Source organism: Protopterus annectens, chromosome 8.part0 (assembly GCF_019279795.1).
Source record: "Protopterus annectens isolate FY-2018-M chromosome 8.part0, PAN1.0, whole genome shotgun sequence".
Taxonomy (NCBI): domain Eukaryota; kingdom Metazoa; phylum Chordata; order Ceratodontiformes; family Protopteridae; genus Protopterus; species Protopterus annectens.
In genome coordinates, this window is record NC_056741.1 from 1,368,455,315 (window position 1) to 1,368,480,222 (window position 24,908).

A 24,908-nucleotide genomic window follows, 5' to 3' on the forward strand; every position below is an offset into this window, starting at 1 on the left:
TCTTACCTGTAAGATTTTTGAAAAAGAGAAGAAAAATGAAAGAAAGACAGTAAAATAAGGAAAGGAACGAAAGCTGAAATGTCTGCATCAGTCTATAAAACTACAGCAAGTGAGAGTGAAATTGGATCCAGTTGCTGTTGAGTGTGTGTTAGCGTATCAGACAACATTAGAAAGGAGCACTGTGGATAGAGCACCAGTAATGTTCTATTTATCTCATTTCAATCCAGCCCCTGTTGACACTTCACTTAAGTGTTTGATATACATGAAACTCTATAAACATTTTTCAGTTGACCTCAAATTCCCAGTAGATAAGGACTTTTAGTTACATATACCTTGACAGTCCTGATTTTGCATGGACTATATGAAATAATATGTCGGAGTAGGATGATATCTGCACAAAGGTGAGTACATGCTAAGTAGTAGAGAATGTGTAATTTGCAGCGTTTTGTTTTCACTTGCTGCCAGGGAGCCATAAACAAAAACAAAAAACTGAACCAGAACTGATTTTGTTTTTAGAACTGTAGCTCAGAAAGTTTACACACGGCATCCTTAGATAATTCCCCTATTAAAGCTTTTGGCCATTCAGATACATGGATTGTCATCACATTTCCATGATTATATTATATTCAACTGTGAAGTCAGCCCTGTTCATTTAATTATGACTTTTTGGGTAGTGGATTGCATTTTGGCTCACTTCTGATGACAAATGTCCATCCATTAAGTACAGTCAATCCCTGCTATGCAGCCATAAAATGGTCTAAAAAAGTGCACTATTAAGTGAAATTAGAAATGAATGATGACCAGTGGGACAGCTATCAGTATATTCGGGAATTAACTGATTTCTTTGCTGGGAAAATTATGCTTAGTATCATAATGTGTAAAACAATGCATAGTGAGGCAGAGTATAACGAGTATTTCCTGCATATTAAATGTCAGCTGTTACAAGACAGCAGGTGTTTTAATTCTTTAATAAGTAGGTACCATCAGCAGTTGTGCAGGCAAAAAATGTTCCAGCAAGTTGAAACATAGTTTATTGTGATAACAACTTACTGTGTTCTTAACTAAACAGTACCTAAAGCTGGCTGAGGCCATACACCATGCTAGCATAGTTAATAAGCTCAATGCACAACAACTGGATATCTGTGTTGTTGAATGGATAGCAAATTGGCTAAAGGATAGAACCCATATGCTGCGGGTAGCAGGTGCCTTATCAAAGATTATAAAGGTGATAAGTGGTGTCCCACAGGACTCAAAGCAGACCCCTTTTGTTTAGCATTTATTTTTCCATCCTCCAGACCATCAACCAAGACCTTTGGCTAATGAACTTACCCTCTGATACCCAGGCCTAGCATTAGATTAAATGTTAGAAAGTGCAATATTGTTGTATTTGTTAAATTATCCCTCCTCCCCATCTTATGACATAGACAATACCCCACTCCAAGAGGAGAATGTTGTTAGAGACCTCGGTACGTGGGTTAATTCCCTCTCCTTTGGTCATCATATAAAGACAGTGGTCAGAAAGTTCTTCTGCTTGGTGCTGCTGATCACCAAAGGGATATCTTCCAGATCCAAAGAGGTAATTGTTTCATTATATTCAGCATCAATTAGACCATATATTGAATCCAAATCCCACTGTGGGATATACCTCACTAGGTATATCAGACAACTGGAGGGACCCCAGAGCTTCCTAACTAGGAAGATCATGGGGCTTGGATGACCTATGATATTAGGAGGGACAGAAGGCACTGTCCCTGTATTCAGTGTCTTTTAGACTCCTGAGAGGAATTCAGGGCCTTATATTCAGAGTGATTAGGGTCCAGGAGATCCTAGATCTTTTGTATCTCCACAAATTGAATAGTCCTACAAATGCTGCAGCAAGGGATCTATATCTCTACCAGTCAACAGCTGATAAATAAAATAAGGGGAAGAGACAGGTTCATTACACAACACCCTCAACAACTCTGGAATTGACTCCCACTGCAAGTTAAGCAGTATGATACGTTGTCTTCCTGCAAAAAGGAACTGGATAATTGAATGGTTGGTAACAGATTCATCCCTGGCTTGACTGGTCTGGCCCTCCTTCATGAAAGAGGTTCAGTCTGACAGTGGGTAGGTGAGTACTATCAAGACGTAAACAGCTGAACTACTCAATTGCCTTGTAATTCCAATGATGCTATGATCTACAAGATAAACAAGCATAAATCCTCACAGGAAAGTAAATCTCTAAAAGTGGTACAAAGTATAAGCGATTTTGTAATGAACAAGAAGCAGTTTACTAGTCAATTAACAGAAACAAACGTATTCCAGTATATGCCGTGGGCACATTTTATTTGTAGTTGTATTCCATAATGCAACAACCAAAACATAATTCATAAATGTGTAATGAAAAATGTTTAATCATTTCCTCAGAAAAGACCATAATTTCAATAACGTATTGGAATTTTGTTCCGTGTTCTGCTGATATTCTTATTCAGCTTATTTTGATGGGGTCCTTTGCATTGTGTTGACAGTCAAGTTCTCTGCATGGAATGTCTTAGCAGCTAGTTCTTTTTTTTTTTTTTTGTATCTGTAGCTTCCATGTTTACCTCCCCTAAAATGCACCCTGTGGCTTGTACTGGGTGTAGTTAGTAGGGATGACTACCAAGTGGCAAAACTCATGTCTGCTCCTGGTGCAGAAGATTTCCTTTATCAGAACAGAACTGAACATTGTACAGTGCCATCCATTCCTGCCTTCCTTCCCCCCTGCCTTCCTTCCATCAAAATGAGCTGCAGCCCACTTTCATATCGCAGGCCTGGAGACCAAAATACTTCTCTGAAATGTTCCACATCTCCTGGAAGAGAGCTTCCCTGAACTGAAATCTTTAACCTTTCACAGATGCATCCATTGTGAAGGACAGCTTTGGAGCCACAAGAACAAAATGGAAAGTTATCTCATAGCTGCTAAAATATGTCATCAGTCAAGGGAGTGATGGCAAGGATATGAAACCAGGAATAGATCCTAGAGAGAGATAGTGGTGATTCTGCAGACACAGACAATGGACCACCAAATGGAGTGCCCTGTTACAGATATGTAACAATGAGAAGATTAATTCCTTCGCTGACATCCCTCCCTGAAGACAGAAAGGCTGCCATGTAGCAAACATTTTGTCAAATATAAACAGTTCTTCATTTTGATAGAAACTGGTAAAGCACGGATGAACCAAGAATGCCAAAAAGCACGAATCCTAGATGCTCCACACTAGAACGGAACACTAAGACCATAAAGTGCTCAAATTTTAAATGCTTTAATCAACTTAAGTGTACAGAAATATAATCCACTTTTCGTCAAGACAGATAGCTTAACTTCTTCAGAGACCATTCAATAAAATGTTAAAAACAGGTGACTAATATATACCATTATACCTATCACATGATCATCAAATCAAGATTTACAGGAAGACACTGTCTTTCCAACACTCTAAGCAAAACTCCAAATAAAACTCAAAGTAAATGGTTTACTTCAAAAAGCTATATGTAAAAAATATATATAAAGAATATATATATAAATAAAAAGGTAGGTAAATAAACGTACCTAGAAAATGTTTACAAATGATAAATATATGTTCATTTTCAAACATGTAAAATGTATCTGTAACAATGAGAGTAGGTAAAAAGATTGAATAAATAGACTGTGGGAAGTAATCTTAAACACAGTTATACACTTGCAGGATGCAAGGGTGAATATTTACCTATCAACAATGCATTAAGAATATGTATTATAATGGTAGTTAGTGATGAATGTTTATAATTAATGACCACCCCGCTGTCAGTCGTGGTGGTATAAAAATGTAAAAATAAAAATGTAAAAATAAAAATAAAAGTAAATATAAATGTGAAAAAAAATTTCTTTCTACATATAAATGCATAATATTATATAATAAAATTTGATAATATATATATAACATGACTAAAATTAATAAAATTCTTATACAACTAAGGAATATGTATGCAAGATGTTGGAGATAAAATAAATAAATGTAAATAAGAATATAGAAGAATGTATAAAAATATAATATATAAATATAGGTAAGGCAACTATTAAGTTCATTAAGCCTTTAACACATTAAGACATTATGTTAATGAAATGATGGTCATATCTATCTAATTAAATTTTTTAGTCTTAAAATGCACATTATAGAGCTCATTTCATTGATCCCTGGATATTGACATGCATTTACTCTTAGTTGCCAGAGAAGTTCATTTCTTTCTAACTTCAGTGACTCAGGTCCACCTCTTCCATCACACCTTAACTGGTCTATAACCCTGAATTTGAATTGGTGACCCGCATTTTCACTAATGTGTTTAGCCAATGAATTATGTAGTTTATTCTTCCTGATACTATATAGATGTTCATAGATCCATTCGCTCAGCTTCCTATCGGAACTTAATAGTTGCCTTACCTATATTTATATATTATATTTTTATATATTCTTCTATATTCTTATTTACATTTATTTATTTTATCTTCAACGTCTTGCATACATATTCCTTAGTTGTATAAGAATTTTATTAATTTTAGTGTTATATATATGGTTATATTATCAAATTTTATTATATAATATTATGCATTTATATGTAGAAAGAAAGTTTTTTTCACATTTATATTTACTTTTATTTTTATTTTTACATTTTTTATTTTTACATTTTTATACCACCACGACTGACAGCGGGGTGGTCATTAATTATAAACATCCATCACTAACTACCATTATAATACATATGCTTAATGCATTGTTGATTGGTAAATATTCACCCTTGCATCCTGCAAGTGTATAACTGTGTTTGAGATTACTTCCCACAGTCTATTTATTCAATCTTTTTACCTACTCTCATTGTTACAGATACAGTTTACATGTTTGAAAATGAACATATATTTATCATTTGTAAACATTTTCTAGGTACGTTTATTTACCTACCTTTTTATTTATATATATATTCTTTATATATATTTTTTACATATAGCCTTTTGAAGTAAACCATTTACTTGGAGTTTTATTTGGAGTTTTGCTTAGAGTGTTGGAAAGACAGTGTCTTCCTTTAAATCTTGATTTGATGATCATGTGATAGGTATAATGGTATATATTAGTCACCTGTTTTTAACATTTTATTGAATGGTCTCTGAAGAAGTTAAGCTATCTGTCTTGACGAAAAGTGGATTATATTTCTGTACACTTAAGTTGATTAAAGCATTTAAAATTTGAGCACTTTATGGTCTTAGTGTTTCGTTCTAGTGTGGAGGATCAAGGATTCGTGCTTTTTGGAGTTCTTCATTTTGGTCAGAAGTGTTACCATTTTCCTCACTCAGTGAGCTTGAATGTCTGTATTTTTAACTGAGGCAATTGCTCAGTCTGGACACCAGTTATTTGTTAATTAAGATCACTGCACCCACCAGGCCTCTGCATCATAACTTTGTGGAAGACAAGACTCGAGCCCTGCAGTGTGCCTTTCATCTCTGACTTTGTAGGAAGAACCATTCTCCTTCTTTGGATATAAATTCCATACTTGACATGCCCACATGTGATGGCCGTGCCCTGGTCCAGCAATAAAGGAGCCTCAATCCCCACCACTAAAACCAGGGAGGTCATCTCCAAGAAGGAGGAAGGGATAACTACTACACACAGTGAAGTACAATTTCCCTTACGTACACACAGAGATCACAGTCAGTCTGGGGCTGGTTGCTCCCTTGCTCACCAGGTCCCCAATAAGACTCCCCACTGGCACAGCTATAGGGTCCAGGTCTTAGTCTAACTGGGCAAGCTAAAACCTCCAGTGCCCTCTCTGTCCAACCAGTGCTTCGTGTCTCTGCCCAGGTAGCTGATACATACACACACTTTGAAAAGAGTTTATACAACCACACAGACTTTCCTGGGAAAAGACTGGCAAAGGTTCTCCAGCTGTGCCCCTGTTACCCAGACCATACGGTAGTAATTCCTGCCACCACTCAGTTAATTATCAGCTACTAAAAAGCCTTTAAATGGGTGTCCAATTATTACTGTGCAATATTATTATCCAATTGGTAATGTGACTATTTAGTCTTAAGGCTTATTGGAGTGGCTTATTACAATAAACTTTATAAATATATAATATACTCTAAAGCATACTTTATCTCTACATAAACCAGCCATGTGTAGAAGGTTTTAAAAATATTTAACAGCAAATAATTAAAACACAAGACAAAACTACTACAACACAGAGATATCTAAGAGTTCAGAGATCACACAGAAACTTAAAATAATACAGTAGTACGGGTCTGATTTCAAAGAAAAATACCTAATTAATCTTTACTAGCTTTAACTATTCCTACAAAGAATCACAGTGCTAATACTTACATGTGAGCATAAGGCAAAGTGTTGAGTTAGATGTCCAAAGTCAAAATGCTTCCAGTCTCTCAATGAACAATAGTTTTTAAACACTAATCAACAGTTCTGCTGAGGTCCTCCCAAATTACATCATTTTGACACTTAGGTTTTCCCAGTATTCATATTGCATCATCTTGACACCTGGTCTGACTTCTCAGGCCACAAACTGCATTATTTAGCAATCTAACACCTGCTCAGAAACTTACAACAATAAAAGACATTTCGCATATATACTCTAGCAGAAACCAGAGCAGTAAAGCACCATCCACATGTAAATTCTGGTCATAAACTTTAGCCTTAAAACAATGGGCATGAAACCTTCATCGAGACACACTGGAACCGACTTGTAAAATATTAAAGAGATTCATAAGATCTTTTCAACTTTAAAAGACACATTTGAAATACTTGGCTTGGTTTTCCTTACAGGAGGTGGCAATGTTGCAACAATCTTGAAGTTCACATTTTACAGTGTTTTCTTACATTTAAAAACACAAGCCTGTATTTTACAATTATTTCTACAGTTGATAGAATAATGCATCAAATTCTATTTGACTAGGCTGGCAGCCTTTTCCTATCTTCCTCCAGTCTTCACCCCCCCCCCCCCGGGGAACTCAAGAGTTTTCCAAGTGCCTCTTGAGAGACATTGCTTGAGAGTGTCAGGTCTATCTGGGTGTACCTTACCTCATTCCCTGTCTTGAGAGCCCATCTGCATTGGCATTGCTACTCCCACTGCGGTGCTGCACTGACATATCATATGCTTGCAACCCCAGGCTCCATCTTAGCAACTTGGCATTTTGCTGACAGGCTCTGTTTAAACATTTTAGAGGGCTGTGATCTATCATCACAGTGAATTTCCTTCCATACAGATAAGGCTGAAGTTTTTGTAGTGCCCACACTATGGCTAGACATTCCTTTTCTACTGCTGCATAGCATTCCTCCCTGGGTTGGAGCCTATGTCTGAGATAAACCACCGGGTGCTCTTCTCCCTCTGAAGAAATCTGGCTAAGTACAGCCCCCACCCCAAAGTTTAAAGCATACACCTGCACAACAAATTCTTTGCTATAGTCTGGACTGACTAACACAGGGGTCCTCCCAAAGCTTCCTTAAGCTTCTGAAATGCCTGCTCACATGCTAGGGTCCACATTACCTTATCTGGCCTGTTCTTCCTTGTCAGGTCTGTGAGGGGAGCAGCTATGGTACTATAACTAGGAACAAACTTTCTGTCCCTAAGAATGCCCTCACCTGCTTTTTGGTAACAGGTGCAGGCCATGTCTGAATAGCTTCCACTTTGGCAGGTTCTGGACTTATCTTACCACTCCCCACTCTATGTCCTAGGTAGATGACCTCTGCCATACCCACCTGACATTTGCTCAGCTTAATGGTCAACCCTGCCCATTGTACTCTGCCCAGCACCTCCCTGACATGCCGAAGGTGCTCTTGCCAGGAATGGCTGTAGATAGCAATATCATCCATGTAAGCAAGGGCAAACCCTCCTGCTCCTGTTAAGATATGATCTACCAGCCTCTGGAAAGTTGCTGGGGCATTCTTCATCCCAAAGGGCATCTTTGTGGACTCATACAAGCCAAAGGGAGTCACAAAGGCTGACTTCTCTCTAGCACTGGGAGTCAAGGGCACCTGCCAGTAACCCTTGGTAAGATCAATGGTTGAAAGATACTTAGCCCCACCCAGCTGCTCTAGTGCCTCATCTATCCTAGGCATGGGGTAAGCATCTGACTCTGTGTGACTATTTAATTTCCTGTAATCCACACAGAACCTGGTGCTGCCATCCTTGTTTGGCACCAACACCACTGGTGAGGCCCAGGGACTGTTTGAATCTTGAATCACCCCTAGTTCCAACATCTCCTGTACTTCCTTCCTCAGAGTCTGTTTGACTCTCTCAGGCACCATATAAGGGGCCTGCCTAATAGGTCTTTGGGGTCCTTTATCCACCTGGTGCTGCACCAGGTGGGTGCACCCTGGTTTCCCAGTGAACGCATCCCCAAACTCCTGCAACACTGCTCGGATTTCTCGAACCTGGGTAGGAGATAGCTGCTGGGATATTGCTACCCCTCCTACCGAGGTGTCAGCTCGAGCCTCACTGAGGAGATCAGTCTCCGGATCTCTCTCAGACTCCTCCTGCAATCCACTGCAAATGCTCAGCACAAGGGCCTCCCTATCATGGTAAGGTTTCATCATGTTAACATTGTACAATTTGTGCCCCTGCCTTCTGCCTAGCAGTTCCACCATGTAGTTAACATCACTTACCTTTCTTACCACCTTGTAGGGTCCCTCCCAAGCTGCTTGCAACTTGTTGTGTCTGACAGGAATGAGAACCATCACCTGCTGCCCTACAGCATACTCTCTAGCTCGAGCATTCCTGTCATACCACACCTTTTTCTGTTGTTGGGCTTCTGCCAGGTTCTACTGGGCCAAGCCCATGAGTTCCCTGATCCTTGTCCTGAGGTTCAGAACATATGCCATAACAGACTCCTTGTGAGACTCACACTCACCTTCCCACTCATCTTGAATTAAATCTAGAGGTTCCCTCACCCTATGCCCATACAGCAGCTCAAAGGGTGAAAAACCTGTGGATTCCTGGGGAATCTCTGTAAGCAAATAACAGATGGGGCAAATATTTGTCCCACTCCCTCTTAAACTGATCTGCAAATGCCTGTAGCATGGACTTGATTGTTGAGTTTAACCTCTCAACAAGACCATTAGTCTGGGAATGGTAGGGGTGCTTTTCTTGTACTTCACCCCACAGGACGTCCACAGACAAGCCAGCAGGTCTGACATAAAATTGGCACCTCTGTCAGACAGTATTTCCTTTGGGAAACCTACCCTGCTGAAAATCTCTAGCAAAGCATTTGCCACCTTCTTGGCCTCAATGAAGGACAAAGCCACTATCTCAGGTTATCGTGTAGCATAATCTACCATCACTAGGATATACTATTTCCCTGTGGAACTTGGGGTACTCAAAGGACCCACAATATCCATAGCTACCCTCTGAAATGGCTCCTCAATCACAGGCAAAGGCATCAAAGGAGCTCTCACCTTGTCTCCTTTCTTGCCTACCTTTTGGCACTGCTCACAGGTCCTGCAGTACCCTGTTAAATCTCTGGAAATTCCAGGCCAATAGAAGTTCTGCATAATATGCCTCTTTGTACATTTTATGCCCATATGACCTGCAAAGTGAATATCATGGGCTATGGCTAAAAGCACCAGTAGGTAAGCTCTAGGCACTACCAACTGCTGTACTCTCTCACCTTCTAGCCCTCCCTCAGGGGTCCACTCTCTGTATAGTAACCCTTTGTTCCAGTATACAGATTCCCCCTTTCCTTGAGAATCATGTGCCTCCCTAGCTACCTGCCTCAGGCCTTGCAATGTAGGGTCTGAGAGCTGAGTCTGTCTTGTCTCTTCTTCCCAGCTGTCCTTCCATAGGAAGTCTGGCATCCTCTGACAATGGTGCCTCACTGTCAGCCTAGGTACTACTACTCACCTCTACCTTTGCAGTCACTCTGTCCAGGGGACCATCAGTACCCACAAGCACCTGTGGCTCACATTCATTCTCACTGCTACTGAGTAGCTCCCTTACTGAAGTAACCACCTCACCAGTCCTGGCTGCAAGTATGCGGTTTGTCTGGGTCTCCCCCAGGCTACCAGACTTGCATGCTTGTCTCCTAGCCTGACTGCTTTTAACTACATAACTGCCTCATCAAAATCCTTCCCCCTCAGGACATCTGCAGGATAGTAGTTCCATACGCCTGTTGTCTCAAGACAACCTACTATTGGCGTTTTGTCTTTACCACTTACTGGCTCCCTCACCTTTGGTTCCCCACCTTGCCTCCATGGACACCTGTATGTCACATGGCCCTACTGGTTGCATTCAAAACATTTCACCCTGGGTCCTGGACATGTACCTGGACTAGTGGCTTCCCCTGCTACTGGCGGATTCTGTTGGGGCAGTCTGTGCTGCCCACCATGGGTTCCTTTAGACCCATAAGCAGTACTGGGGGTCCCATTCCTGTGCAGGGCTGCCTTGTTTGCCAGGTATAGGTCTCCCTTCTTCCCCATCTCCTCTAAAGTAGCACACTGTTTATCAGCTAACCAGGTCCTCATGTCCTCAGGCAAAGTGCTAAGGGTTTGTTCACTTACCAAAAGGTCTGCCAGCCCTTCAAAAGTGGTGACCTGACATCCACTCACCCAGCTATGAAAATAAGTGCTCAGTTCAGCAACATATTCACATACATTTTCATTTGCCTTGCGTCTATGGTCATGAAACATTTTCCTATACATTTCAGGTGTTAGCTTAAAACATTCTAATAAATGTATTTTTACAGCAGTATAATCAAAACAGTCAGTGTCATGCATTTATTATAAATTATCCCCCTCTTTAAACTGTGGAAGAAATGTACTGACCTTTTGTACTTCTGGGGTCCGGTTACTCCCTTCCCCATTACCTCCATGACTCTGGTGAAGAGTCAGCATTTCCTTCTCATGCCTCCTCTGCCATTCCATTTCCTTAGCTTGTAGACTCCTCATTTTCTCAGCTGCTTCTAGTTCCATACACCTGGCCTACAACTCAAGTCTTTTTAGCTCCAGCTGGATTTTTAAGTCCACTGCAGAAAGGTTGAGATGTCCATTCTCAGAGGATATTGTATCTCCACTGTCAGTCTGATTGTTCTCCAGGCTGCTGTTTTCTGATGCAGCTGTAACCAAGGCTTCAATCAGGTCTGCCTTAGTCAGGTTTCCATGCACCAGTCCCCTAGCCTGGCACATCTCTGCCAGATGGCTCCTTGTCAGCTTTCCATACTCCTCTGCTGACATTCTGCCTGCTCACCCTGACTAACACTAAGCAAACAAAAGAAATAAAACAATTGTGATCTGAATTCTTGAGTATACACTGCATGACTGTTTTAGAGTACAAAACACTTTTAGAGATCACTGTACATAAGCTACAGGAATTTGCTCTACCCACACCACTACAAGCCAATTAGTGTGTGACGTAGATCCCACAACTGCCAACCACATGTGACGGCCGTGCCCTAGCCCAGCAATCAAGGAGCCTCAATCCTCACCACTAACACCAGGGGGGTTATCTCTGAGAAGGAGGAAAGGATAACTAATACACACAGTAAAGTACAATTTCCCTTAACTGCACATAGAGATCACAGTCAATCTGGGGCTGGTTGCTCCCTTCCTCACCAGGTCCCCAATAAGACTCCCCACTGGCACAGCTATAGGGTCCAGGTCTCAGCCTACCTGGGCAAGCTAAAACCTCCAGTACCCTCTGTGTCCAACCAGTGCTTTGTATCTCTGCCCAGGTAGCTGATACACACACACGCACACACACACACACACACACACACACACACACACACACACACACACGCACACGCACGCACACACACACACACACACACACACACACACACACACTTTGAGAAGCAACCACACAGACTTTCCTGGGAAAAGGCTGGCAAAGGTTCTCTAGCTGTGCCCCTATTACCCAGACCATATGGTAGTAATTGCTGCCACCACCCAGTTAATTATCAGCTACTAAAAGGCCCTTAAAAGGGTGGTCCAATTATTACTGTGCAATATTATTATCCAATTGGTAATGTGACTATTCAGTCTTAAGGCTTATTGGAGTGGCTTATTACAGTAAACTCTATAAATATATAATGTACTCTAAAGCATACTTTATCTCTACATAAACCAGCCACAGGTAGAAGGTTTTAAAAATATTTAATAATAAATAATTAAAACACAAGACAAAACTACTACATCTTCCATCTAATCTTTCATGTTATGGCAGGGCAGTCTCTTCAGCTATGTGTAATTGTGGATTCACCAGTGAGTATAACAAGTTTATAATTTAATACCGATTGTTTCTTTGCTTGCATATGTCATTCATTCCCAATGTTTAATGAAGTATCATAAACTGGGCCTTCTAGGACTAGGAGTGCCCCTTTATACTGTGACAGAGATATCCAGGTGTATGCAGGGGAGGGATGCATGCCTCTAATACACACATTTGTGATAAAATAATCTGGTTGGTGGAAAGAGATCCCAGTAGTTATTTAACTGCAGTGGACCCTGTCAAAGATCAACTGATATGGTAAGTAATCACATTATCTCTTATATTTGTGAATCACTGAAATTTGTATCTGTGGCCTGTGAAATCCAAAAATGATTTTTGAGGACACATAGGATGTTCCTAGATGTCTGACTTCACTATGGCTATTGATGTCAACACATCAGACCAAATTAAATTCACATGAGATTGAAAGCTGATTTTTTGGATATTTTATTTATTTTATTCTCTTTTGATCTTTTTATCTTGCAGTTGCTGGAAGCCCTAACACTACAGGTGAGTAGGTTTTACATTTGAATATGTTTTAATCATCCATTTATTTTCATTTTTATCTGTCTGACTATATGGACTTCACTTACACACTTCATTTATCTTTGTGATTGTATAGCTCACATATGTGATTGATATGTGTCTGTACTCTAGACGGCAAGTAAACTAAAGCATGTTAAACCTAAAAAGAGAATCGAGTAACTAAATATTCTCCATCCCCTTGTTATGTCATAAGCCTTTCAAACATCACCTGTACTGCAGGTGCCAACCTTTTTGTAGGTAAGTAGAGGCAAAACTGCTCCCTACCACAGTTTTGGGGGGAGGCGAACCATGTGACAGTTCAGATTCAGTTCAAGCTGCTTATCCCAAGTAAGGGTCTAAGTGTGGTGGGGACCTTTATACTGTGTACCACTGAGATGGGGTCCAACTTACTTAACTAATCCAATTAATACATTTTTGATGAAAACTAAATTAATTGTTCCATGTCCTATATAATAATGGAATAAAAAATGAGTCTAGCTTGACTAATCTTATTTCTGATTAAATAGGAATATATTTTGTATTTTTATTTCAGCTTTGTTAAACCCTAATTCTTTCCGAGTAATTCTGGTAACGGCACTCCCCCCACCAGTAATTACTAATTTAAAAACTGTGATTTATCAGGTCTGTCATTATCCTAATGTAACTAGAGCATATTTCACTGATTAGGATTGTGACATTTAAGGGTTTTTAAGGAAGTGAATTTTGATTTCATCTAAATGCAGTTTATTGTATTATTAATCAGGCAGCCTTGGGACATCATTACAAAAGGTTAACATTTTCCGGTTACATTTCTGAATCAATGCGACTTGCATAAGCTATGCTGTAGCATGAAAAGCACTGTAACCACTAGTTCATGTACATTTTGTATATTTTTCAGTTGTACACAACATGTGGTAAAATGGCGCCAGATATCTTTCCCATATAGTGGTTTCAGTTTCAGTTTTGTATAGCTTGTAAAAATGTTGATTCCATCCCACCCTTTCCACATATACAGAGGAGCTTTATATCACATGAATTTAAAATCACCTTTGTATCCAGAACTTCTATATTTGTAGTTTGTAATTTTAGAAGAGAAGGGATATTAGTTGTTTATGCATAACTGGTTTACAGAGCAAATTTCCCATGCCTTCTACATACCTACCATATATTACATGAAGTAAAAGACAGAAAATCTGCAGGAGGAAATGGCCACAGGCTTTGTTCTCAATAAAACATTTGTTGTGAATTACAAGATTTGAGGTATGCGCATATAAAGGCAGATCTGGAAGGAACAAAATTTGGCATCCAAAGTCTTCATCAAATGTAGCCACCATTCCATAAAGCATATATTCCCTGAAATGAGGTACGAGGGTAGCTTGTGCCCATCTTTTTACAGCAAAAGTCACTACCCAAGAAGCATACCATCTGTGTCTAATCATTAAGTCCACAGTGTCCCTCCACAAGATCAGTGTAGCTGTAGAAAACCACCTGTAAATATGGAACAGCAGTCCATAATGCAGGAATATTATGCTGCATATTAATTGTCTACAGGCTACATTTTGGTGGAGAGGGCAAAATCTATAAAATTTAGCAAAAAAAGAAATGGTAAATGTATACTTGACCATAAGTGTGATGATCTTGTGGCTAATGGGCACCTCCCCATCCACTGTCTTCTGCTCCCTTCCCCAGGCACTCTTACAAGAGTGGTGTCAGGAGGACCTGGCAGCTTTGGAGCAAATGGGACCCAGTTGTAGGTGCCTCATCATTTCTTATATTGGTCTCCAACTACAGTTCAGACTACATCTTGCCCTGGAAGATGCTTAACAAATCTCCTAACCTATTCATCCTAGCCTCTTTGGCAGTACTTATTCACTACCTATCCACAGTTTACTCTATATGAGTCATCTTAACACCCTGCCATAAGCAAAATATCTCTGATTTGATGCTTAATGGGGCTTTATTTTAAGTACAAAAATTGTCAACTGGGCAGCAGCTCTGCAACATGTAGGCCTTTACCAAAAGAGGATGCCATATGGTATAACCATCAGTCTTGATCTCTTGCCAGACTAGAAGGCAGCTGTGGATGGCATGTTCCCTTATAAATGTGCTGCCAAGTGCACCAGACTACCATAGGAGCTGCAGCTACTTCACCAAGGAGGTGCAGCTACCTCACCACCACCACCCCAAATGTCTGTCACTCAACCATCTTCCCCAAATGGTTTCTGATATTGGTTGTGTACTCAAATGCATTATCCTGTAGACAATCAAAAGCCAAAGGGAAACTAAATTTGGATGCAGAATCACATTTCTCCTTGCCTAGGCCATAAACCATGAAAGAGTTCCAAAACCTCATTACTTTAATCATTAGTCCTGTCAGCCACAGCATTTCTTCAGTGCCACGTCCGTCTTACACCAGATCACAGCAAGAGACCAGAAGGCCAATCAGCTTTTGATGGTCCACAGAATCTGCCTTATTAATATCTTTATTGTCAACAGTAGAGATCCATTTTGGTCACTGTAGAATAGAGTGTGTGCTGAGTCTTCAAGAAGCATTTCAAGGACTAAATGTGCATGTATAAATACCAGGCACATGCTATTCTCAGTGCCATTTTGAGACTGCAGCCAGAGAGTGAACATGTATGAATGTAATAGCTAGCGTGTTTATAAGTTTATCTAAGTTAAAGTATTAAGCCTCAATCCTGATGTATCTGTATATAATAAAGCTGCTTGAACAGAACCCATGAAGTCTCGTCTATTGCATCCTGACTAGACGAGCGACAGTCACTGACCCTATATGCAAGCTACTGGCATCAGGAGCCCACCCACTCTACATGTAATGTTGTAGGTACTCCAGTGCATCCCTGTCATCCAGCACCACTGCATCTGGATCATCCTCTTACTGCACTACAAATTTTATCTATCCAGCATCTTAAGAGAAATATCCCTGTCCAGTATATAAAGGCAAGCACATCAATTCAGGTGTTGCTTAGCTACCTTATTTTACTGAAAAACAAACACACGTGGGTCGTGTGTATTAGTTCAAGCTTTACCTCTGCCTTAGTAGTGGTGTAGCCCAATCTCTGTATCTCAGCTACAGCCACTGAGGCCTAATGTAGCTTTCCACCCCTTAAGTGCCCAAGAACAGTTATGCCAATGACCATGAGATGTTGTCCCTGTCCTGAATTAGTGGGAGGTATTTGTGACCATCAAGCCTTAATACCAAAGCAGTCTTAAACACTGTCCTAAATTAGATATATGAATGCTTTAAGACTGACAGTAGGCTGAACCCAAACCTGGATTATTCTTAGAATTTGTAACATTGTACACATACTCATCAAGCAGCTTCATGAAATCACCCAGAGTATCCGCTATCCTTGTACTATTTCATGAGTTCCAGAGCATGACATTTCAACCATCTGTCAATTGTTTTCTTTTAGTAGTTGTTATACAAAGAAGTACAATATTCATACCAGTAACCCTTCTAACATGTATGTTGATTGTAAAGGTTAAGTCAGTGCACTCTTTTACAAATGCGTCCTTTAGAAGCCTCCACAAAGCTACAACATCTTTTCAGTAAAGCATTTAGTGCAAATTAAGTTTTACTAATCTGGTTTTATAATTGTCATTCTGAAAAGACATTTTTCCATCATACCAGCAGATCCATGAACCGTGCAGATCGCTGCTACTGTATTGTTTATGCCAGGAGTAAAACCTTCCCACTCAAGTACCATTCAGCCAGAAAAACTGAATTGTAAGCATATATTGTTGTTACAGTGTATAGGGGAGTTAAAACGGATTTGTAAGCATATACTGTTGTTACAGTGTATAGGGGAGTTAAAACTGATTTGTAAGCATATACTGTTGCTACAGTGTATAGGGGAATTAAAACTGATTTGTAAGTATATACTGTTGTTACAGTGTATACTGCGGTTGTGGTGCTGCGGTAGCATTGTCACCTCACAGTTAGACGTTGCCCGTTTGATTCTCAGTTAGAGCGTCTTCTGTGCAGTGACATGCGTGAATGGGCGTTCCTCCGTTGAAGGTTGTGCGTTAGGCCCGGCAAGCCAGTACGTAAAAATCTACAGCCAATCATTAGCGGACCGGAGTTCCACTGTGGCGACCCCTAACCAGGAAAAGCCGAAAGACACAAACAAACAAACTGTTGTTACAGTGTATAGGGGAATTAAAACTGATTTATAAGCATATACTGTTCATAGGTTCATAGGTTCATACTAGGCTATCTGCCCTAGGGCATTTATAAGCCTAGCCAGAATGTGTTTGGCTTTCGCCACCCATTTTAAATTTATTTTGCTATGCCCTTTTTCGAGGTTAGTATACTGTGCCTCTGTCTAACAGTGACACAGAAGTGATACCCGGGGTAAACCTACGATCTCCCATCCACTCATCAAGATTCCTCTTGAAGAGAGTCAATGAGGGACTCTGCCTAACCTGGACTGGGATTTTATTCCAGAGTGAAGGGAGCCTCTGGGTTATGAATCTGTCCCTCCAGCATGTCCTATTTATTTCAGTGCTGAGGTTCAAGTCTCTCGAGTGTTGCTCGATGGGATTTGGATTTTCTGAGGTGCAGCATGTCCATTAATTCTGGGTTGGACATGGCTTTATACGTCAGGCACAGATCGCCTCTGAACAGGCGGTATGCCACTGAGTAGAGCTGGAGTTTCTTTAACTGGGCAGCATCTGGCATCTGTTTGAGCCCTTTGATCCTCTTGGTGAGGTACTTTTGGGGTCTTTCCAGTTGCTGCAGGTGTCTGGTAAGGTACATCCCAAAAGGGGCATTGTACTCAATTATGGGCCTGATGAGGGATGAGTAAAGAGGCACGATGACCTCCCCTGATCTAGATGTGAATCCCTTCATGATTAGGTGGGCTATATAAAATGTTTTTCTAACCACTTTGGCCACGTGGTTGTCAAATGAGAGATTGCTATCAACTTGGGTCCCCAGGTCCCTAATTACTTCTTCTGTACTTAATGGATTACCATCTATGTGGTAATTTGTGGGCACTTTGTTTTTGCCAAAGGGGATGACTATACACTTTTTGGCATTTAGCTTGAGGCCATGGCTCTGGCACCAGTTGTCTGTTTCTATGAGGCCCTTTTGGAGGATGCTTGTGTCGGCTGGAGAGTCGATTATGGTGCCCAGTTTTCAGTCATCTGCAAACTTGGTCAGCCACAGTCCTTCCGTGTTGGCCTGTACCTCCAAGAAATATATACCGAACAAGAGAGGTCCCAGGACTGAGCCTTGTGGGACACCACTTGTAACTGGTTTGGAGTCTGACATGGCTCCAGCAATTCTAACCATGTGGGTTCTGTCCTTGAGCCAGTTTGCAATCCATCTAGTGACATAGGGGTTTATATTTAAGCTGGTGAGCTTATCTATAATGCCAGTGGGGTATTGTATCGAAGGCTTTTACGAGGTCCAGGTAGGCTGTGTGGACCACCTTCCCCTCGTCAATGGCCTTGGTGACTGTTTCAAAGAAATCAACCAGGTTCAAGAGGCAGGATCTGCCCTTAATAAAGCCGAACTGGGTAGGATCCAGTGTTTGTAGGTCCCCAATATCTTTATTTATGAGGTCCATGATGATCCTTTCCATAGCTTTGCAGACCAAGCTAGTCAGGCTTATGGGGCGATAGTTTCCAGGATCCATTGAGGCACCACCTTTATGGAAAGGGACCACTGTTGCTGTACGCCACTCTTTGGGCACATATCCTGTAGTAAGGCTGAGATTGAACAGTAGTTTTATGTTTGGGTTTAGCTCTTCTTGGAGTTCATGTAGGACGCAGCCCGGGACACCATCTGGTCCCATTGATGCTGTGTTTTTTGCTTTGGAGAGGGCGGCTCTTAACTGAGCATCTGAGATGTCATGGGGGCAGCACTCTGCTGGGATAGATATTTGCCCTTTTGGTGGGGAGGGGGGGAGAAGTTTGCTGAACCTGTCAGCTAGGATGTTGGCAATGTCGGTGGGTTCGGTGTATTTTTTGTCATTTTGGACTAATTCTGAGCATATCTGGGAATTACCACCCAGGTTCCTAACATAACTAAAGAAAGCCTTGTGATTATCCTTAGTGTCCTGTGCAATCTTTCTCTCGAAGCTGGACTTAGACAATTTTATGTGTGCCCGTAGTTTTTTGCTAATACTGATCAGTGATGCCTTCCCTTTTTGGGAGTTTGCTCTATCATTTAGTAGCTTCCTCCTTCTATTGTTTAGTTTGTTTATGGCTGGGGTCCACCAGACAGGACGTCTGCCTTTGGAGGATTGGGTCTTGGTTTTATTTGGGATCGCATGATCCATGCATTCCTGAAGGTGTTCATAGAATGCGTTTATAAAGGATTCTGCGGTCTGGGCCATATTTTCCACAGGCCCAGGGGCTTTGAAGGATTCCACCTCAGTTTTGAGGAGTGTGAAATTTGCTTTAGAGAAGTTTTTCACTGTGGTTTTCTGGGCAGGGGGTGGGGTCAGGATGTAAATATCCAGTGAGATTAGTTTATGGTCTGATCTTACCAGTGAGGGATACACTTCTGGTCTGGAGCATAGAGTCCCCATGTTGGTGATGATCAGGTCCAGTATGTTTTCCCCTCTTGTGGGAGTGGTAACAAGTTGTTCCATAGCATTTGAGTTTATAAATTCTAGGAACCTTTGGGCTAGGGTGTTGGAGCTAGAGTAATGCTCCCAGTCTATGTTTGGGTAGTTGAAGTCACCAATATAATGGTGTTTGGAGAGACCTTCATATTTTCCAGTGTTCTCAGGAAGGCCGAGTGGGGTTCCTGGGTTTGGGAGGGTGGTCTGTAGCAGGCTATAAACTGGAAGGCAGTTTTACCCACTGTTAGTTGCACATGGATAGTCTCTGATGCTTCGTGCTTTGCCACCAACCTGGAGGTGTGGGTATCTTTGATGAATATCGATACTCCCCCTCCTTTTGTGGTTTGGTCCAAGTTTTGGGGCCGAAAAGCATGGTATGAGGTATAACCTGGTAGTGCTGGGGTGCTCTCGGGAGCCCTGAACCAGGTTTCTGTTACTGCACAGATATGGATGTTCTCCATGCTAAGGAGAGTTTCGAGTGCGTGCATCTTGAGGTTTAGACTTCTGGCATTGAGTAGCATTACTCTTAGTTTCTTATCCCTTGTGATACCTTTGGAGGTGGGTTTGTCTTTTGAGCCTTGCCTAAAAAAGGCACTATGGGGGTAGCAAGAGCCTTTGCCAATATCCAAAAGCCCAGGGGTGACAGGTGCAAGCCGTCTCTAGTGAAGCATCGTGGCTTGTCAAGCATATCATCCCAAGCTGACAGGCATTGCATCCCCTTTGAATGACACCAGTACTTAAGCCAATTGTTGAAATTGATCATCTTGTCTTCATATTGTGGCATCATTCTTGGTGAGGGTAAGATGCTATGCAAGGTCAGGGTCATACCGGCCTGGGCTACATGCTCAGAGAGCTCCTTTATGTCTCTTTTCATGTAGTCCAGGGAGGTACGTCTCAGGTCATTCACACCAGCATGGACAATGACTGAGTCATATTTGTACTTGCCTTGGAGTGACCTGAGTGCTTGTGTTATGTGGCGGATCCTAGCGCCCGGCAGGCTGCTCACCGTGACCCTCTCCTTGTTCAGCCTGGTGAGCGGGACGTCAGTGTGCCTGACGATAGAGTCACCTATTACAAGTGTATCAGGTGTGTTGTTTAGTCTTAAGGGCTGTGACTGTTTGGCACACTGGCTTTGTGAGATATGTGTTGCACGTGTTTTGTTTTGGGGTAGCGGCTGCTTGGGTGTCTGCTTTGGAGGTCTCTGCTGCTTCAGCAGATCTTTATTTAGAGCCTCCCAGTATGTTTTTGTGTGATTATGTGTTTGGTTTGCTGTCGTGGTAGATCTATGTGAGACTGGAATTGTAGTGAGTGTGGTTTCCTTCTCCTCCTGACTGGTTATGCCAGTACTGAGTTGAGAGAGCTTAGCCTCCAGTTTGGCTATATGGTTGCATCTCTCACATGTGTTGGAATTTGTTGGGAGGAGGAGAGGGTTGTCTGTGTACATGAGGCAGTTGTAACATTGCCTCAAGATTCCCAGATTCACCAGCTGGACCGGAGAGGAGATTGACAACTGATCTTTGGACATGCTAGAATAATATTGGGAATTCCTTAATAATTGAAAACCAGGGCCAGTGGGGAGTGAGGGTGTAGTGCTTTTAATTTTTAGTGCTGACTTATATAATTGCTTTAGTGAGCAAGTGCCAGGTAACTTAAGTGCAATGTGTTACAGGTAACTTAAATGCAAAAACGACAAACAGTAACTTTCTTTGTTGTTACAGTGTATAGGGGAGTTACGCTGTATTAACCTCCCTCTCATACATCTCAACCTCTTAGAGCAAGAAATCTGGACAAAGCCATAAATAAAAGTGGGACAAAGGCCCAGAAATAGGGTCAATTTTTAAAAATTCCTCTTACGAACTTAGAAAGTTGATAGAATAACAAGTTTTGTGCTAGCGTGCATTTTCTCAAGAGTATGAAGTCTGAAACTCAAATGCCTGTCATTTTCTAACTTTAATCTTTAATGATTTGCCACTATTTTGGCAGAAAACCACAATTTCATGAAAAACAGGCCAAAAACATGAGTAAAAAATCTGGACATTCTACAAAAATCTGTACAGTTGAGAGGTATGCTCCCTCTGCATATGAAATTGAATGACCAATAATTAAACAGTAATCCATTATTGAATAAAAATATGTAAACAGAAGTTTGAAGGGGGCACCAGCACCCTCTTATGCATTATGGGTAGAGAGATTAGCAGTTGGTGTGGAGTTTGGTAGTGGGCATTTCTTGTGGCCACATTTATAGCCAGACCAACAAGATTCTAGTGGAGGTGTAGAGCAGCAAGTAGTCAGCAAGCCTCCCAAAGCATAAACACACACAAACACACACACACAGCACACACACACACACACACACACACACACACACACACACACACACACACACACACACTCTGACAGGTGAATATGCGCACACAGTTCCAGGTGCGAGTTCATTAAACACTTCTGCCATACTCTTACAGTATTACAGCTTGTCAAAAATTAACTTCCATAACTGTAACTTGTTCTGTTGTTTATTTTGTTTTTATTTTATTTATTTAGATTTGTTTTCCAGGGTAGAGCACTGATCCAAAAGGATCTATTTCAGGTTTGGACATGAGAAAACAAAAACAGTAGCTTGCATACGAGATTTAAAATTCAAGGTTATTGAGAATCAATATTAACACATTATGAATGTAATGATAAGCAGAAATTACAAGGATAATTGCATAATGAGGAACATAACAAGTGAATGAATGCTTTACCAAAATGAATATTTACCTTGTCAAACTAAGGTGGATCAATACTGAAATTTAACTCAAATGGATTGGTTTTATACAAGTATGACCTCTTCCTTGTAAAACTGTAACCAAAAGACATCTAGATCTGAAGAGCATTTTAATTCAGATGCAATAAGGCACCTATTTGTATGTATCAATGTGCACGTGTGAATGTGTTAGAGGATACAGTGATTTGGGGGTGATTTAAGAGTCATGATAAAATAGTCCTTTCTTGAAAAGCTAATACCTGGCTTAGGTTGTTAGTCAAAGCCATAGAAGTGAAATATATGTACATGTTTATGGGGGAGAGGTATTGAGATTTCAAGAATGCATAAAATAGGCATAGAGAAGTATTACTGATTTGGGGGGGGGGGTCACGAGAGTAATTTGGAGTCTGCAGCAGTACATTATATACTGAATATTAGCACACTTAGTTGATTAGGTAGTTGGTTCTCCTGATTTATTTTTTCATAATGACTGATAGCATTTCTACAAATTTCATGCGGATTTTATGACACATATGTAGTCTGAAGAGAGAGTAGTTCAGCTGTCTGACTGCATAACAGATGACACTTAACATAAAAGGACAAAAGCATAACACGGTCTGTAGGAGATACTATTTCTCTTGTCACTAAAATGTATTCCTTAAGGATATAGTCCAGAAGATGAGCTGAACACCTTCAAGTTCTGAGTGATCAGTGTGTGGAAGCCGTGAGGAGTGGAGACACATTTGAGTCATACATTTACAGGGAAATGTCTTGTGTTCCTCCCACCCTTTTTCCCTAACACACACATATTAAGAAGCTGTATGAGGTTATGACGTGTTCCTGTTTCCATCAAGTTTTACGGATCCTGAGTTATGTCAGGGGTAACAGTAAACTGAAACTTCTAGAGTTTGTTTCTGTGAATAGTAAACATTAAGAAGAGACTGACTGCATGCAGTAGCCCTCCCTGTTTGGAAGGTAAAGAAGAATTTTCTTTATGTGATTGATCTGATTAAACCTGATGCTTCAGGACACAGTGTCACATATTTCATGCCATTGAGTATTTACGCAGAAAAAGTACTAGAGCATCAAAACAATAGTATTTTGTGAACATAATGTAACGAAGATCAAAGAGTGCCAGTATGTTATATCTTAACTTGTATACTTTTTTCTATTGTGTATAATTTTCTTTTATTCTTTCAGCAGATGGAAAAACAAAAGAATTGGACCCTTTTAATTATGGTAAGTGGAGTTCAGTTCTTCTCCCCCACAATCAAATATTTGCTAGTAGCATAAGCATTCAAAACTGAAAAGGACACATAAGTACACTGACATTGGTGTAACAAATGACCCCTACAAACTTAAGCCCTGATCACAATGTGCATACTCATAAAAGTGCCTGATCACAGTGACTGTACTAGTTTTCTGTTATTTTTTTCATTTTAGATAAGCAGTAGCTTTATTATTGTCTATTGACCAAGTAACTGCACCGATCTAGCGTGGATATTTTGCATCTGTGCTTTCCACCTGAAGGAAGCATAATGTACTGAAGACATAATTTCATCTCACATGACAAAGAAAGCAGTAGTAATATTTTGTGTTAGAATCCTTGCTTTTACATAAAGGAGTTGTCTGTGCATATGAAGTAATGAATCACAGAGACCTGTTCCTTTGGCAACCACTCAGTCACTCTTTGTATTTGCTGTCCGCAAAATTTGTGGTGTGCAGACAGTGTCAGATGACAAGAAAGAAAAAGGACTGAGCATTTTTCTTCACAAACCCAACAAAATTCATCAGACTTCTTAAAATGTGAAGGGCTTTAGCTACATTACTGTGAGCTAATAAAGTGTGTTAATAATAAGGCTTCCTTCTACTAGTTGATTGTTTCTTTTCATCGACTTCAGTGCGCTTAAGTGCTTTTATATCTGGCACAGCCAGCTGTTCCTAAATAATTGATTTTAGGTGGTTTTGTGAAACAGATAGTTGTAACAAAGCAACATTGCAATTTAAGGTCAAACAGAACTTTAGAATCAACTAGGTTTTACGTTGTGTTCTAAAAATGTATGCCTTGAAGGTGATTGCTTATAAATTAATCAAGCTGATTGATATGATGACTGAAATAGTTGTCTGTATAACAGAGAACAGCAAACATTGCAGTAGCAAGCCAGACATGGGGCATTCGGGAGGTGAACCGGTGTCTGTCAGATACAGTTGTATGTAGAGAGCAAAAAACATTTGAGTAATTTGAGAGTCTTGCAAAAGATTACAAAAAGACTAGTGTATATGCTGTGTAAAAAAGGGGAAAAGGTTGTATGCATCGCAAGTTCAAGAAGAAACGTTCTTTAGAAAATAAGTAGACAAAAGCAAGTATGCAGAGTACGATGATAGCAGAGGAAGGTCAGGTTATTGTCAGCAAGCATTTCTAAAAAAGACAGCTGATGACATTTCAGCAACATCCATGAAAAAGCATGACATTCCACAACAGCAGGAGAGTTCAAGAATGTGTGGGAGAACTAGTAAGATCGTCTAATGAGGGCTAAGAGATTAATGCTATTAGTTATCTAGGATCGATAGCTTATCTACCAGACTAGGCTGTAGGCAGTTGAGGTATGCCAGGCTGCCATTATCTGCTTGTCTGCGTGCATTTAGAACTCTCTGTTATATTATGTTGCTAACAGTTGTATAACTTGCTTCGTTCAATATTCACACTACGTTGTATTGCTTTCTGAATTCATAGCTGTAAAGCTTTTATTTCCAGTCCCCCCTTTCACATTATATCC

General features: G+C 40.6%; 1 protein-coding gene across 2 annotated transcripts in view; it reads left to right on the plus strand.

Annotated features, from left to right (window-relative positions):
- Positions 1-24,908, plus strand: part of LOC122809436 (FXYD domain-containing ion transport regulator 6-like) — a 624,090-nt gene that overhangs the window by 426,257 nt on the left and 172,925 nt on the right. Inside the window, exons 3-4 of one of the 2 annotated variants that reach the window (XM_044080947.1) lie at positions 12,748-12,771; positions 23,332-23,370. In XM_044080947.1, coding sequence (XP_043936882.1) covers positions 12,748-12,771; positions 23,332-23,370 — 63 coding nt within the window. The remainder of the gene's footprint in view (positions 1-12,747; positions 12,772-23,331; positions 23,371-24,908) is intronic. The other variant, XM_044080949.1, reaches the window with a different exon arrangement.